Source organism: Macaca mulatta, chromosome 15 (genome assembly GCF_049350105.2).
Source record: "Macaca mulatta isolate MMU2019108-1 chromosome 15, T2T-MMU8v2.0, whole genome shotgun sequence".
In the NCBI taxonomy this organism is placed as follows: Eukaryota; Metazoa; Chordata; class Mammalia; order Primates; family Cercopithecidae; genus Macaca; species Macaca mulatta.
In genome coordinates, this window is record NC_133420.1 from 83,422,951 (window position 1) to 83,439,523 (window position 16,573).

The 16,573-nt window shown below is 38.0% G+C and overlaps 1 protein-coding gene across 3 annotated transcripts in view; it reads right to left on the reverse strand.

Annotated features, from left to right (window-relative positions):
• Positions 1-16,573, reverse strand: part of CCDC171 (coiled-coil domain containing 171) — a 387,879-nt gene that overhangs the window by 243,684 nt on the left and 127,622 nt on the right. For all 3 annotated transcript variants that reach the window (XM_015117649.3, XM_028835151.2, XM_015117650.3), the window contains exon 12: positions 1,748-1,854. In XM_015117649.3, the coding sequence (XP_014973135.3) occupies positions 1,748-1,854 (107 nt within the window). The remainder of the gene's footprint in view (positions 1-1,747; positions 1,855-16,573) is intronic.

Consider the following 16,573-nt stretch of genomic DNA (forward strand, 5'->3'; position numbering starts at 1 on the left):
TTTTACATTTTTCAAGGAGAGTACCTCAAAAGTTAATCTTTAAGTGCTTTTTATGCAATTACTTAAATATAAATTTTCAATAGTAATTAAGAGTCTTCAAAAAATTATTTCTTTTGGTTAAATACTATATAGCTTCTGTCACAAGTTCACATAGCTAAAAAGAAAAGAAAGCATTCAAGCTTAAAATATCACTGATGTTACTGTATTTTTACCACACATTCAGATAAAGGATTTCATTCTTGTTGTAAACAAATACAACTTTATTCTTAAAATCCTACTGGACCAAAATGCCAGAAGCAGGGGCATCTACAAGTAAAGAAAAGAGAACAGAGCAGAAGACTGTTCTTTCTATACATCATGAGGGTATTCACTGGTCTCTCACTCCATATGACAACTTCAGGGTCGGTCACATGCAGTCCTACTGGGAAGGCTTGTGGCAGGTCATCAGTTGGTCCTGCACCGCTTGTGATTTATTTTCTTTGACAGTTCATTCTTCTTTCTGTCAGACTGCTCTTTTTGCTTTCTTTGCAGCCACCCCCTTGGTCTCCCCACTGCTGTCTCTGGCACTGGTTCACAACAAAGCGCATTACTAAGCCAAAGCCTGCTGAGTCGACTTTTCAACTGTGCTGAGGATCATGTGACATTCATCCTCCCAAATAACAATTCGCTGTGGGTAATATGTTCCTAGTTACCCTGCAGCTTCCAGACCTAGGCCTCAGAAGAGTTTCATAAACTACTAACAATACAGGTTGTCTTGTCTCACTGGGAAAGACTTCATAATATTTGTTCTTCATAGAAATTTAATTATTTCGATGGTCATTTTCTTTTATGCCTTTTGAACAATTACCGAGGGTATTAAGAAGACTCACTTTTCCTTCTTTGTTCATCTTAGCAAGCTAAAATAAAATAAGCCGCATCTGAAATGTGAAATGTAACCGTTTTGTGGTGTTTATATTATATGAAAGAAAGAGATAAACACAAGGATAAACTCCAAATTCCTTGCTACGTGACTTGTCTTTGACTCTAACAATCTGTTTGTTGCTTTGCTAACTAATTGTATTTAATGTAATTACTTCATATGCTAATTTGACAAGATGTAACTAGACAAACTCTTCAATTTTTAAAGCACAAATTCATAAAACATTTTAATACCCAAGAAAATTATCAACCCACACATTAAACAATACAAATGAGATGATAAATAGAAGCATGAGCTTTTTCAATCAGCAAACTAAAAGCTCCCAGGCTACATCAAACAGATATTTGTTTTTTAAAAACTTCTAACAACACTTTACTCCCTTTAGAGAATGAAAACTAATTTCTCTCTTTTTTATTAAGACTTCCACAGTTTGTAGAAATCTTAACCTAAAACACTGACAAAACCTAAATTTCCAGTAGCTATACCAAACGTTGTAAAAACACATTAACATTTAAATACAGTACATATTAACTTAAACTACTTGCACAGTGTTTTCATTAAGACAGATAAATTATGAAGATCAAGAAGTGATAGAGTCTTTATAATTTTGAAAACAACAGTGTGACTGAAGAGTTACAAAAACGTAAGTGAGACATGACTTTAGGCCACACTTAAAGAAAGAACAGTGAAAGATAATGTATTATTTTTTGTATCTGTGAAGCTGTCAGTTCAACATTCCCAATCTTTTTGACCTTTGTAACAAGCAAGGAATACGTACTGGTACAGGCCGAAGGCTATATGTGTGCAGCCAAACAGTGCAAGTGTTACCTCATTAGATGCATCTTCCAGCTTGTTCTGGTAATCTGTCAAGGTACGCCTCAACGTCTCAAGGACAACAGAGAAGCTGGGAGGTTTATCTTTGTCCTTGTGGATGCCTAGAGAAAAATATAGGATGAAAATATACCCTTAAAGTCACAAAGGGACAAAAGTTAGGCAAATAGTAACAGAGATACTACAATTAGGTAGAGCCGAAAAGACATTATGAAACCTTGAGTAGAATTTTATTCTCCAAGTATGCTGCTGTATGGCCAAGTATTAATAGCCTTTCTAAACAAGCGGCCATATTAAAGTTCATAATATATCAAATTTAAATTTATGACTACTTTCTACCTTATCAAGACCCACATGGTAGTTAGTTTTTTTTTTGTTGTTGTTGTTGTTGTTTTATCATGTCTCCTAAGTAACTGCAGTGTTTGTACATACTTTAATTAAATGAACAGTCTACACTACCACTGTTTGGGGGAGTTATGTACATTTACTGTGGTCCTTGTGTTTCTGATTAGTCAGGCTTTTTATACTGCACTATTTTGCTTAAATAATAATTTCTGAACCCAAGAGTATATAATTTTCTGTTATACTTGGAAATATTCTTCAATCCTTAAAATTCTCAAGTTACAATTTGAAATAAACAATAAAAATGCTATTATCTACATAGTCTACATCATGTTTCAATTAAAACCCTTAAAACTGATACTCATGGTAAAAGTATGAGTATTTCCATGTTATGCCTTCAAACTACTTTAATTTAGTTGGGCCATAAATTACGTTAGTTGAGCTAATAAAGGTCACATGATAAATGTAGCTCCAAGTATTAATCCAAAAAGCTGAGTTTCAAAAACTACTTTAAATTGATTGCTGATTGGACTATTCTTTTTTTTTTTTTTTTTTTTTTTGAGACGGAGTCTCGCTCTGTCGCCCAGGCTGGAGTGCAGTGGCGCGATCTCGGCTCACTGCAAGCTCCGCCTCCCGGGTTTACGCCATTCTCCTGCCTCAGCCTCCGAGTAGCTGGGACTACAGGCGCCCGCCACCACGCCCGGCTAGTTTTTTTTTTGTATTTTTAGTAGAGACGGGGTTTCACCATGTTAGCCAGGATGGTCTCGATCTCCTGACTTCGTGATCCACCCGCCTCGGCCTCCCAAAGTACTGGGATTACAGGCTTGAGCCACCGCGCCCGGCCTTGGACTATTCTTTAAGTGTTAAAAAGCAAGTAGCAAATTCAGTTTTAAAATATTCATATTGGAAATATTCTTTTCTTGTTATTTCTCCTCATTGTATTTAGTAATATAAATATTTCAATATACAAGAAATAGATTTTCAACAAAGCCAATTTCTAAGAGCAGCATTCATATTATACGTCCTACTATTCATTCATTCAACTAAATTACTGAATTCCTACTATATACCAAACTTAGGCATTAAGCATACAAAGATAAACAAGAAAGGTATAGCCTCTGTCTTTATAGAATTTAGGGTTTAATAAGAGAGAGAAAGATACAAGATAAAAAATTATATGACATTTATCCATTCTTCAAATATTCTATTATTAAAACTTATGGAGAAGTAGGGGAAGGCAGTAATAAAGGAAGAAAGGGGAAATTTTCTTAATGATAGAGCAACTTTATTCAGCTCAGAGTACTGGTGATATCTCATGTTTAAATCTTGGAGAAAATGTTATTAATATATTTATGACATTTATCAAGGGGTAATTTAAGTACCAACTTACATATGGGTACAACTTGGTTTTTCTTTAACAGAAGAGGAATATTTAACTTAAAGACCAAAAGCAATGTGGAAACAACACATATGACAGCTAGGAAAAGAAATACAGTGTTCTGAGTCATGATAATAGAGGAGACAGTAGTCTTTGTAATGACTATGAGTTGGAAAGACAACTCATTAAAAATTTTATTAAAGGTCTTACCAAATATATTTTTTTAAATTCCTCTCTTGCACAAGATAAAAAAAAATGTAATGTATAATTCTTTTCTTTTGCTACTACACAAGTAGACCATGAATAAATCATTCATGGACACTCGGGAAATCTGCGTTTTTACAATAAGGGAGAAAACTTCTTCTTAGAAATTCAGAAGAATAAAATCATCTTAATATGAGTGCTGAAGAGTAATGGGACAAAATGCCCTCTCCGTACTGACCTATGAACATTCTTATATTCTACATAAAATAAAGTTTTCTTTCCTGAAAATGTTTATATAATAAAGTTTAGTTGAAGTACAAAGCAAGCTTTAGGTCTGCTATGGCTAGATTATTAAATGCCTTGAGGTAGTCTTCTTTGGGTTAAATCTGCTTGGTGTTCTATAACCTTCTTATACTTGAATATTGATATACTTCTCTAGCTTTGGCAAGTTATCTGTTATTATCCATTTGAATAAACTCTCTCTCTCTATCCCTCTCTCTCTCTCTCTCTCCCCCTCCCCTCCTCCTCCTCCTTTCTTCTCTTCCTTCCTCCTTCCCTCCCTCCTTCCCTCCCTCCTCTTGAAGGCCAATAACTCTTAGATTTACCCTTTTGAGACTATTTTCTAAATCCTGTAGGGGTGCTTCATTCTTTTTTATTCTGTTTTCTTTTGTCTCCTCTGACTGTATATTTTCGAATACCTATCTTTAAGCTCTTTATTTCTTTCGCTTAATCAATTCTACTATTAAGACACTTTGACATGTTCTTCATCATGTCAACTGCATTTTTCAACTCCACAATTTCTGCTTGATTCTTTTTATTTCAATCTCTTTGTTAAATTTATCTGATAGGATTCTGAATTACTTGTCTGTGTTATATTAAATTTGAGTTTCCTCAAAACCTTTGTTTTGAATTACCTATCTGAAAGGTCATATGTCTCTGTATCTCGAGGGTTGGTCTCTGGTCCCTTATTTAGTTTGTTTGCTGAAGTCATGTTTTCTGGGATGGTTTTAATGCTTGTGGATGTTCTTCAGTGTCTGGGCATTAATGAGTTAGTTATTTACTTTAATCTATGCAGTCTGGACTTACTAGTACCTGTCCTTCTTGAGAGGCTTTCCTCATATTTAAAGGGCTTTAGGTGTTGTGATCTAAGTTTTTGGTCACTGCAGCTATATCTGCATTAGGGGGCACCCAAGCCCGGTAACACTGTGGCTCTTGCAGACTCAGAGGCACCACCTTTGTGGGCTTGATAAAATCCAGAAGAATTCTCTAGATTACTATGTAGAGACTCTTGTCTTCTCTTACTTTCTCCCAGACAAACAGAGTCTCTCTGTGCTGAACTGTCTAAAACTGGGGGAGAAGTGACACAAGCACCCCTGTGGCCACTACCATTAGAACTGCACTAGGTCAAACCTGAAGCCAGCACAGCATTGAGTATCACCCAAGACCTGCTGTAACCATTACCTGGCGACTGCCTATGTTTGCTCAAGGCCCTAGGGCTCTACAATAAGCAGGTAGTGAAGCCAGCCAGGCTCGTGTTCTTCTCCTCAAGACAGCAAGCTCCCCTAGGTCCTGGGAAGACCCAGAGATGCTGTACAGAAGCCAGGGCCTGGAGTTGGAAACCTTAGGAATCTACCTGGCACTCTATTCTATTGAGGCTGAACTGGCACAAGACAAAGTCCTTCCCACTCTTCCCTCCCATTTCCATAGCAGAGGAGTCTCTCCTCCTGGCCACCACTGCCACAGGCCCATAAGGAGTACTTCCAGGCTACTGCCAACGCCCACTCAAGGTCCAAGAGCTCTTCAATCAGCTTGTGGTGAATGCTGCCAGGTCTGGGAATCATCCTTCAGGGCAACAGACTCTCCTGTGGCCAAGGGCAGGTCCAGAAATGCCATCGAAGAGCCAAGGCCCGGAATCAGGGAGCCCAAGAACCTACTTGGTGCTCTACCACCCTGTGGTCAAGCTAAATTAGCTGCAAAACAAAGACCCCTTTGTTCTTCTCTCTGCTGTTCTCAAGCAGAAAGAATCTCTTGCCATAGCCACCACAGCTGTGAATGTGCTAGGCCACACTTCAAACCAGCAGATCTCAGAGTCTCACCAAAGGTCCACGTGTGTACTACATGGGTACTGCTGCTGATTATTCAGGCCCCAGGGGCTCTTTAGTCAGTAGGTGATGAGTCCTGCCAGGACTGGGTCCTTCATTTCAAGGCAGTGGGTTCCCTTCTGGCCCAGGGTGTGTCTAGAAATGTGATCTGGGAGCTAAGGCCTGGAATGAGTCTCAGGACTCTGCCTTGTACCCTATCCTTCTGTGGCTAAGCTGGTATCCAAGCTGCAAGAAAAGGTTCTCTTTACTCTTCCCTCACCTGTTAAGCAGAAAGAAGGGGTCTCTTTCAGAGCTGTGAGCTGTGCTGCCTGAAGTTGGAGGTGGGGTACCATAAGCACTCCCTTTGCTGCCCCCGCTGGTGTCTCACTAGATCACATGCCCTCTAAGTCCACTGGCTCCGAGCCCAGCACAGCACTAGGACTTGCCTAGGAGTTGTAGTCCTTGTGGCCTAGATTGTCTTTCAAGTTTATTTAGGACCCCTGAGCACTTTAGTCCACAGTGGCAAGGCTTGCCAGAGCTCAAATTCCAACTGCTAGGATGGACAATTCCCCTCTGGCTAGGGCTAGCCTACATGCCCCCTCCATGAGCACTGGCTTATTCTCAGTGTTGCTTTCCACTGTGACAGGGCAGCACGGAGCTTCAATGCAAAGTCCCACAATCACTGTGCTCTCCGTCCCCCAAGTGCACAGATTCCCCTCACCACATAGCTGCTGCTGAGGCATGGAAGAGGGGTGGTATCAGCAATTCAAAACTGTCTTTCAACCCTCTTCCATGCCTCTTTCAGTGATATGAAGTTTGAAACAGGTACTGTGACTGCTCATCTGATTTTTGGTTCTTATAAAGGTACTTTTTTTTGCCTAGATAACTGTTAAATTTGGTGTTCCTGTGGGGGTGATGATCACTGGACGCTTCTATTCAGCCATCTTGCTCAGCCTCCAGCTGCTATGGTTTGAACACGTCCTCCAAAGTGTTGGAAACTTAATCCCCAATGCAGTGCTGAGAAGTGGAATCTTTGAGAGGTTACTGGGTTATGAGAGCTTTACCCTCATGAATGAATTAATGTCATCACAGGAATGAGTTTATTATCTTAGAAGTAGGTGTGTTACAAAAGTGAGTTCTCCCCAACTCTTGCTCTCTCTTGCCCTTTCATATTCTACCATGAGATGATGTAGCATAAGGGCCCTCACCAGATGTTGGCCCCTCAATCTTGGATTTCCCAGCCTCCAGAACTGTAAGAAATAAATCTCCTTTCTTTATTAATTATCCAGTCTCAGGTATGCGTTATAGCAGCACAAAAGGAACTAAGACAATGTCCCACCCAAATTTATTATAAAAAGAAACACTGGTCCCTTAACCTGACAAAATGCTTACAAAAAAAAAGGGTCACCCTAAATCAAGGACCTTATTGAGTGATTTGACTTAAGCTAATAATATTCTAATAGCTACAGTATGGCCCAAAAAACAATGAACTATAAAAGCTATCCTATCAAAGAAAGGTGTAAAAACTCACAAAGAGTAGCAGAAAAGATTTGAACAGTGATCATAATTAGCTTTTCAAAAGTCAAATTCCAAATGAAGAACAGAATATATCAGGAACACTTTATACTTGAATAACATCAACTCAAAATCCTGAGGTTCCCTCTCCCTCTGTCTGTACTTGTATTTCTCTATACATAGGTGCCAGCCTATACTTTCACTCACCACACCCTATTTCGATCTCTCCCTCTCACTTTTAAGTAGGTTTCAGCTCTGGCTGTACTTTGGCAAGTCTTTTCTTGAATTAGTAGCCCACAGGAGGAGGTGGAGTAGAAAAAAGATTCCAAGCCCTCTATTTACACGTTTCCTTTTAGACAATCTCAAAAACTAAATAATTTTTCATAACTCATATAAATCATTGTTTTTCAAGCTGGCATCATTATTTCAGTAATCTATAGTTCTATAGAAAAAAAAAAAAAACAGTAACTTTTCATGAATGGAGTCTATCTTCTCCATCTTGTTACCTACTTCATTTTTCTACAAGATCCCAAGAAGGGAGAATTAGTAAGAAATAATAGAGGGAGATAAAAGACAGAGGTTTTTTTATACAGTTATCAATATAGATTATGAGTGGTCACGTTCATGTTCCGAACTGAACTCTGTTGTTTAGTGTTGATTTTTGATCTCGTAGTAGAAAACAGAAAATAATGTTCAAATGAGTTTTGTTTTCACCTGATAAAATCCAAACATTTAATATATAATGTATTAATAACTAAGAAAATTCTCTTTTCATTTTAAAAGCACTAATACAAACACTTTATTGGCAGTTAGACTTTTTTCAAACTCAGACCACAACACTGTATATCGTCTTAATCACTGAATTTATAAATAAAAACCTTTCATTATCTTGCAAACAGTAGTGCCCATTCTAGAGTGTTTAGGGAAAATGGTTCATAACTTTTCTAATATATGGAAAGTATTTATTATGTAAGTCCTTCTCACTCTCTAACTGTATCTCTTGGGAGAATTCAAAAAACACTTCCTTTACCAAAGCTTATATATTAGTAATGGAAATATATTAGTAACGGAAGTCCCAGCTTCCTTGATGAGCTCTGTGTAGCTTGATAAGCTCCATGTGGCTAGAAGGCAAAGAATAACAGCAAACACTGGTGCTATCAAAATGGGTTCCCTGAATTTAGTGGGAGTGATTGGATCTTGGGTAACAGAGACCAAATGGTAGCAGTTAACTTCCAGAGACAAAGTGGACATGTTTAGCATAATGGGTAGTGGTTTGACCTACAGAGATCACTGACACTGGCTAAATGATCACAGTGTTCCTAGAACCAAAATCAATGGGCAGCATAGTTAAGTCTTATTTGATGTGTATAAGTAGAAAAGTCCTAGGTCTGATTACCAGAAGTGGGACTTAAGTAAACAAAAAAGGAAGAACTAGTCCTCAAATATTTCTCAGACTTGAGCTAATTCACAGACTTAGGGACCTGTGAATAAAGAGGATGGGTCTCTGTTAGCAATCCTGACACAGTACCAAAAAATACTGTAAATCTTCCTCCTAACCTTCCTCAAAGAAACATGCAACCATCTAACAGGGTAACTGTACTGGGGGAGAGGAATTAACTACATTTATCAGGGACAACTGGACACTGGATCTGAACTGCCATTAATTCAGGGAGACCTAAAATGTGCTACTGTTCAATAGTCAGGGTAGGAGCTTACAGAGGTCAGGTAATTAACTGAATATGAGCTGAAGCCTCTCTCTAGTGGGTCCAGTAGGTACCTGAACCCACCCCATAGTTATTTTCCCAGTTTGGAACACATAGTTAGAAAGGACAAATGCAGCAACTGGCACAATGTCCACAGTGGTTACCTGAACTATAGAGGGATATTACAGAGGAAAACCAAGTGGAAAAGCCAAGAGGAAATCACCAGTACTTTTACCTACCAAAATACAAATTGAAAGTAATGCCACACTCCTGGCAAGACTGTAGAGATTAGTGCCTTTTAAAGGACTGAAAGATGAAGGCATGGTGATTCCTACCACATCAGCATTCAACTCACCTAACTGGGCTGCTACAGAATACAGATGGATCTTATAGAATGACAGTGAATTAATCAGTATGACTCCAATTGCTGCTGCAATTAAATATGCAGTTTCATTGTGAAACAAATCAACACATTTTCTGGCAATTGGAATGAAGACATTCATTCTACCCCTTTAGTAAAGACCACCAAGACCAGTTTTTTTCATCTAGCAGGACCAGCAATGTACCTTTGTTGACACCCTACCACAGAGCTATATCAACTCTGGCTCTCTATCACAATCTAGTATGTAGAAATCTTGATCAACTCTCCATTACCGAAGATCTCACATGCTGTATTTCATTTTCTACTAAATTGATGGCATTGTTCTAAATTGACCTGATGAACAGAAAATAGCAACTACTCAAATTCAAGATGTATACAGCATTTCACAGGTCCTTATAAGTGGATCATAGTGTAAACTTTTAGGAGTTAGAAGTAAAGCAAGCCATCCACTACAGATAACTATTCTTTTGAAAATGAGCTTTGGACTTGCTACTGGTCTTCAGCAGATTCTAAATACATGGCCAACAATTCACCACGTGACTAGAGGTTGCCCATCATAAAATGGTTACTGTGTGGTCTACCAATCCATAAATGTTGGCATAGACAATAGCACTCTATCATCAAATGAAAGTAGTATATAAGTCCTGAAGGCACAAGTTAGCTGTATGAGCAAGTAGCCCAGATTCCCATGGGCCCTATTCCTGTTACATTGCTTCCTCTCTCTTAACCCACACCGTGGATGCATGGAGCGTTCTCTATGACCAGCTGACAAATAGGAGAAAAAATGGGCTCGGTTTATGGATGGTTCTATATGACATGCTGACATGATTCAAAAATAGGCAGCTGCAAGCAGCACTACAGCCCCACTCAAGGGTGGCTCTGGAGAACAGTGGTAAAAAGATTCCTCCCAGTGAGCAGAACTTCGAGTAGCGGATGTGACTATCATTCTTCCTAGAATGAGAGATGACTAAAGATACAAATATACACCAATTCATGTGTGGTGCCTAACCGTTTGGCTGAATGTTTAGGGACTTGGAAAGAATGTGAATAGAAAATTGGTAACAAGGTTGTCTGGGGAAGAATATGTGGACAGACTTCTTCAAATGGGCACTGTGCCCAGATAAACTTCAGTAGACAAGGATCTTAATAATCAGGAGGGCAAGATGAAGTATTTTATGGATATCAATCAATGTTTTTTCCTAGCCATCTTTGTCTCCTCAAAATTGAACAAAAGTGTCATAGCAGCAAGGACAGAGGTAATATACAGGCTCAGCAATATGAACTTCCATTCACCAAGGCTGATTGGGTTACAACTCCTATTGAATGCCAAATTCATGAATAGCAAAAACAAACACTGAGACCACGATATGACACCATTCTCTGGGGGGATCAGATAGTAACTTGGTGGCAGGTTGATCACACTGAGTAACTTTCATCATGGAACGTGCAATGCTTTATTCTTACTAAGATAGACACTTACTCTTGAATACAGATTTTCCTTCCCTAACCATACGTTTCTGACCAAACCCCCATCCATGTATATACAAAATACTTTAATTCACCATCATGTATTCCAAATGGCATTGCTTCTGATCAGAGAATGCATTTTACAACAAATGAAGTGTGGAAATAAGATTGTTTCCATAGGATTCACTGGTCTTACTATGTTTCTCATCATAAAAACACAAACTTTGTATGATTTCACTTAATACAAGGTATCTAAAGCGGTCAAATTCATAGAAAAGAAAGTAGAAGGGAGGTTACCAGGGACAAGGAGGAAGGAGAAAAGGGGATGTGATGGTGAATTTTTTATCAACCTAACTGGGTCACTGGGTGCCCAAATACGTGGTTAAACACTCTTTCTGGGCATATCTGTGAGGGAGATTAACATCTGAATTGGCAGATTGCCCTCCCTAACTTGAGTGGGCTTCATCCAATCTGTTGAAGGTCTGAAGAGAATAAAAACCTGAATAAGAAAGAATGCTTACTCTCTGCCTTGCTGTCTTTGAGCTGCAACATCAATCTTCTCTTGCTTTCAGGCTCAGACTCCTACCAGAGCTTACATCATCAGCTCTCCTAGTTCTCAGGACTTCAAACTCAGACTAGAACCATACTATAGCTCTCCTGGATAATAGACCCTCCTGGAATACAGGTGTGGACCACCTCACCAGGGATGGAACCATATCCAGCTGAGCTGCTTGCTGACAGCAAAGCAATAGGGTATGGGTAGTAAAGGAAGTTAAAAATACCAGTTACATGTGACCAGACAGAAAAAGAAGGACTCCGTACAGAGTACAGACAGCCTCAACTTACAATGATTCAACTTAAGATTTCTCAACTTTACAACAGTGCAAAAGCAATACACATTCAATATGCTCCTCGACTTACAATGGGTTTATCTGACCTTACTTTCCCAGCTCCTCCCACAATTGCATAAGGTCAAATTCTTAATAAGTTCCTTATTCGAAAATACTATAGTGGTTCTGACTACCCAGTCAAACTCTAGCTTTACATGTTCCTATCCTATAATACACACTTGATCTTCACAGTTACTTCCTATATTTATAATTCTTAATATTCTGGAAAAAACTGTCTACAATTTCTCCTAAAGAGAAATAATAAGAACAAGCCTAGTAAAGGCAAAATGTAATTAAACCTATCATAACAAATATGATAGTGTTAAACAGGATATGAACTGAGAAATAAAAATCGAAAATTCAAACTGATATAGGTCAAAGACTTACAGAACTCAGAAAAGAAGTGTACAAGATGAAGAATTCAAAGTGAATTTTTAAAAACATACAAGTTTAAAGAAAATCAGAGGTCAAGCCTTAATCAAGTCTTCAATTCTGTACTGTCCAATCTGTGGACAGTAAAATTTATTTAACAGTGATTATTCATATTCATATTTAAATTATTTAAAATTAAATTTTCAATTCCTTAGTCATGACAGTCATATTTCAAGCACTTAATAGCCACATGTGGCTAGAGTCTACTATATTAGAACAACAGATATAGAGCATTTCCATTACTGCAGATTCCATTACCAATTTAGAGGAAATCTACAGAACAAAAAAACATGTTAAACTATACAGTGGGATGCAATCCGAAAAATGCAGGCTGTGAAACTCCTAGAACAAATGAAACCGTTTTTTAACAAATAAATTTCAAACAAAAACGATAAACAAAAGGAGACAGAAGGCCAGGTACGGTGGCTCACACCTGTAATCTCGGTGCTTTGGGAGGCCGAGGCAGGTGGATCACCTGAGGTCAGGAGTTCAAGACCAGCCTGGTCAACATGGCAAAACCCCATCTCTACTAAATAATACAAAAATTAGCTGTACGTGTTGGTGCACACCTGTAGTCTCAGGTACTTGGGAGGCTGAGGCAGGAGAATCGCTTGAACCTGGGAGGCGAAGGTTGCAGTGAGCCGAGATTGCACCACCGTACTCCAGCCTGGACAACAGAGTGAGACTCCATCTCAAAAAAAAGAAAAAGGGCCGGGCACGGTGGCTCATGCCTGTAATCCCACCACTTTGGGAGGCCAAGGCAGGTGGATCACGAGGTCAAGAGATGGAGACATCCTGGCTAACACGGTGAAACCCCCTCTACTAAAAATACAAAAAAAATTAGCCAGGCATGGTGGCAGGCACCTTTAGTTCCAGCTACTTGGGAGGCTGAGGCAGCAGAGTGGCATGAACCTGGGAGGCAGAGCTGGCAGTGAGCCGAGATGGCACCACTCCTGCCTGGGCGACAGAGTGAGACTCCATCCCAAAAAAGAAAGAGAGACAGACAGACAGAGGAGGAGAGGAACCTACAGATTTTTTAAAGTCAGCCAACCATAATATCTAGACCTTCTCGGCATACTAATTTAAACAAACTGATATTATATGAGATATACAAGAAAATTTGAAATTTATGATACTAAGAAATTTTTAACTTTTTACATATGATAATGATCTTGTATTTATATTTTTAAAAAGACTTCATTTTTTAGAGAGTCAAACTTAAATATTTATGAATAAAATTAAACATATCTGGGATATGTTTTCAATATAATACAGCAGATATCTGTATTATACAGATATATAATACAGAAATGTCTGGGATATGCTTTCAATATAATACAGCAGAGGGGAAGTAGATGAAACAAGATTGGTTCTTAAGTTGATAAATGTTGATCTGAGTGGCGAGGGCAAGAGATTTTGTTATACTATTCTGCCTCCTTTTGTACATATCTGAAATTTTTCTTAAAAAAAGATATGCAATTAATTACTGGATGAATTTGAAGGAAAAGAGATCATAGGAGGATCTTATCTTTTTTAAAGCAAACTTTATTGAGGTTTCTCTTGGGAGGAAAAAAAAATGTTCATTTTACATATTCCTGCTCTTATAAGTAACATGTGTTTTTCCTTTATTCTTATAATTTTAAAAATTTCAAAAATATATTTAAATGCAGGTGTTATTTGATGATTTTTCCCTGTAAAGCAGTGATCTCATCTGGCATGCTACAATCTTTTTTATCTCAAACAAGTGTTTTTGAATTATATCTTCAATTATTACATTTGTTTCATTTACTCTAGTTTTTGCCTTAGAAAGACGTACAATCTTTTCATTGGTACTCCATATTATCATCTTTTCCCTTTTTCTTTCCTTATCTGTTTTAACTCTTTGTTTTTTTCCTCTGCATTTTATCTCTGTGTTCTTTTTTCTACATTTTGTCCTCCAAATCACCAATCTAAAATGTTAATTGTAGATTGTAGATTTTCTAATGTCAATTCTGTCATAGCTACTCACAATTTTTAAATTTACTATCCTATTTTTAGTTTCCTTAGACTCCTTCCTTATGTCATTCTTTTACCTGTTAATCTTATTTGGTTTTTTTCGGAGTAGGAGGAGAATTAATCTCTTTCTATTTCAGCCCATTCTTTCCTTATTAATCCCATTTGAAAAAGGTCATTTCTTTTTGTAGCCTACTGTGGACGCCAAATAGCTTCCAAATTTTATTCCGATTTCCACGGTGAATCATTTCATCACTCTGTTCTAAATGTACCAGGTACTGTTCCTTTCCCCTTGTTTTGTGGTGCTTAGTTTTTCAAAAATTCTATTTAGTTTTCCTTAATTTTTAAATGAAAAAAAGAGTAAAACCTAACCATATTTAGAAAGTTTGAAAAAAGACTGTATGTATAAACTCTCCAAAGCTCTACTCTGAATCAATTACATAGTGATAAAACCCCCTCTAAGATCAATATCTGAAGCTACAGGAATGTACACAGTTCCTATTATATTTTTCGGCAAGCAGCAATCCCTGAATTTAGGTGGTATCATCTCCCAATCTACTCCCTGGACTTCTGGCACATACAGTTAGATAGACTATAGGGAAAATTTTATCTCTAGTATGAACTGCTACCAATTTTTTTTGTCTTGATTCCTAGAGACAATACAAAGGAGACTTCTCAGAACTTTACCTCCAATCCCTGGGTCATTCCTGGCTGGCTGTATTCTGGGAGTTACAAGTTACAAGGAGATGGTATAGGAGTTGAAAGAAAGACGGGTAAAATACTCTTATTGCCTCAGAAAGCAGCACCTACACAGCAGAAAGATAGCTTCCCAATTTTATAGTTGGTACAGACCCTCCATTTTCAAAAGTGGGAGGATACCGTGGCAGGAGAACAAAATGTCTGTCTACTGTCATAGGATAAGCCAAAGGGAAGTTGATTGTACTTTCATTCCAGTTCTACTGACTATGTATTATATATACTCTCCCCAAGGGAGGGTGAATATTTATTTGATTTCCAGTATTACTGTGTGTTTTCAACATTTCTGTGCATTCATTAGTATGAAAGTGTGGAGCTACTTTATAGGAGGCTACCAGGCTGCTGACACTTTAAACTTGATTGTTTTACAAATCATAAATAACAACGTAGGCATGAAGCAATGCTTAATAATCAGTATTTTGGGGGTGCAGTGGCTCATGCCTATAATCCCAACACTTTGGGAGGCCAAGACGGGGAGATCACCTGGGGTCAGGAGTTCAAGACCAGTCTGGCCAACATGGTGAAACCCCATCTCTACTAAAATTACAAAAATTAGGCAGGTGTAGTGCTGGATGCCTGTAATCCCAGCTACTTGGGAGGTTGAGGCTGGAGAATTGCTTAAACCCAGGAGGTGGGGGTTGCAGTGAGCCAAGATCATGCCACTGCACTTCAGCCTGGGTGACAGAGCAAGGCTCCATCTCAAAATAATAATAATATTAATAATCAGTATTTTTTAATTATCTGAATGTTTTCTTTATACAATACTATACTCTCTACAAAAATTTAAAACTTAAAGAGAAATAAGGATAACTATAAAAACAAGATGAAACACAATGAACTGTTTCAGTTCAGTCATTTAAAATTCACGTATCCAGAAAAAGTAGGAAAGAGAGGGAGAATAATAGTATGTTTTTAAACTTTGGGATGAATGATAACACCCCATTTCTAGGAAAGCCTATGAAGTTGAGATACAACTGTAAAGTAAGGAAGGGAGAAAGTAGATAAATAATAAGAAGGCAGAAAATCCAAAGAGAACAAGAAGACTACAAAAGATGGCTGGAAATGAGTAGCAATTAGCACAAAGTTAAATGGCATAGTCTCATTTTATTCCAACTATCAACTATCTTTAACATATCTGAGTAGATGAAGCAAAATAGAAATGAGTTTCTATTGTTATCAAATTGTAACCAAAGTAGCTATGCCTGATACAAAATATTCTGACATTTACAAGCATTCTTTGCATTAAGAAAAGTCAAAAAATGTACACTGGCATCTATTAATGATCTCATTACAAAATGTTAAGAGTACTCAGTAAAGCTACTCCCTTGGATTTCATAAACTGAAACTATGAGTATAATGAAGTGGGGCAAGTTTGGTTTGTAAACCTCAGTGAATTAGAAGATCAGGGAAGCAAGAGAGAAGAAATCTGCAAATGACAACAGAGGAAACTGTGTGCTGCTCCTATAGCCATCCTCAGCTTCTCAACCACCCATGAGACTCTAGTTAAAAAAGATAACAGCTACAAGGTTCATAAGAAGAATTAAAAATTCTCAGGAGGATACTAGGTGTAGGCAATATTCCTTTATGAAAGAAGTAAAGGAGGAGAGGTGACAGGAAAAATCCAATTTGTTGTCTTGATTTTCCTAAGAGCACTCCCTGAGACTGCCCAATTCCCGGGTGA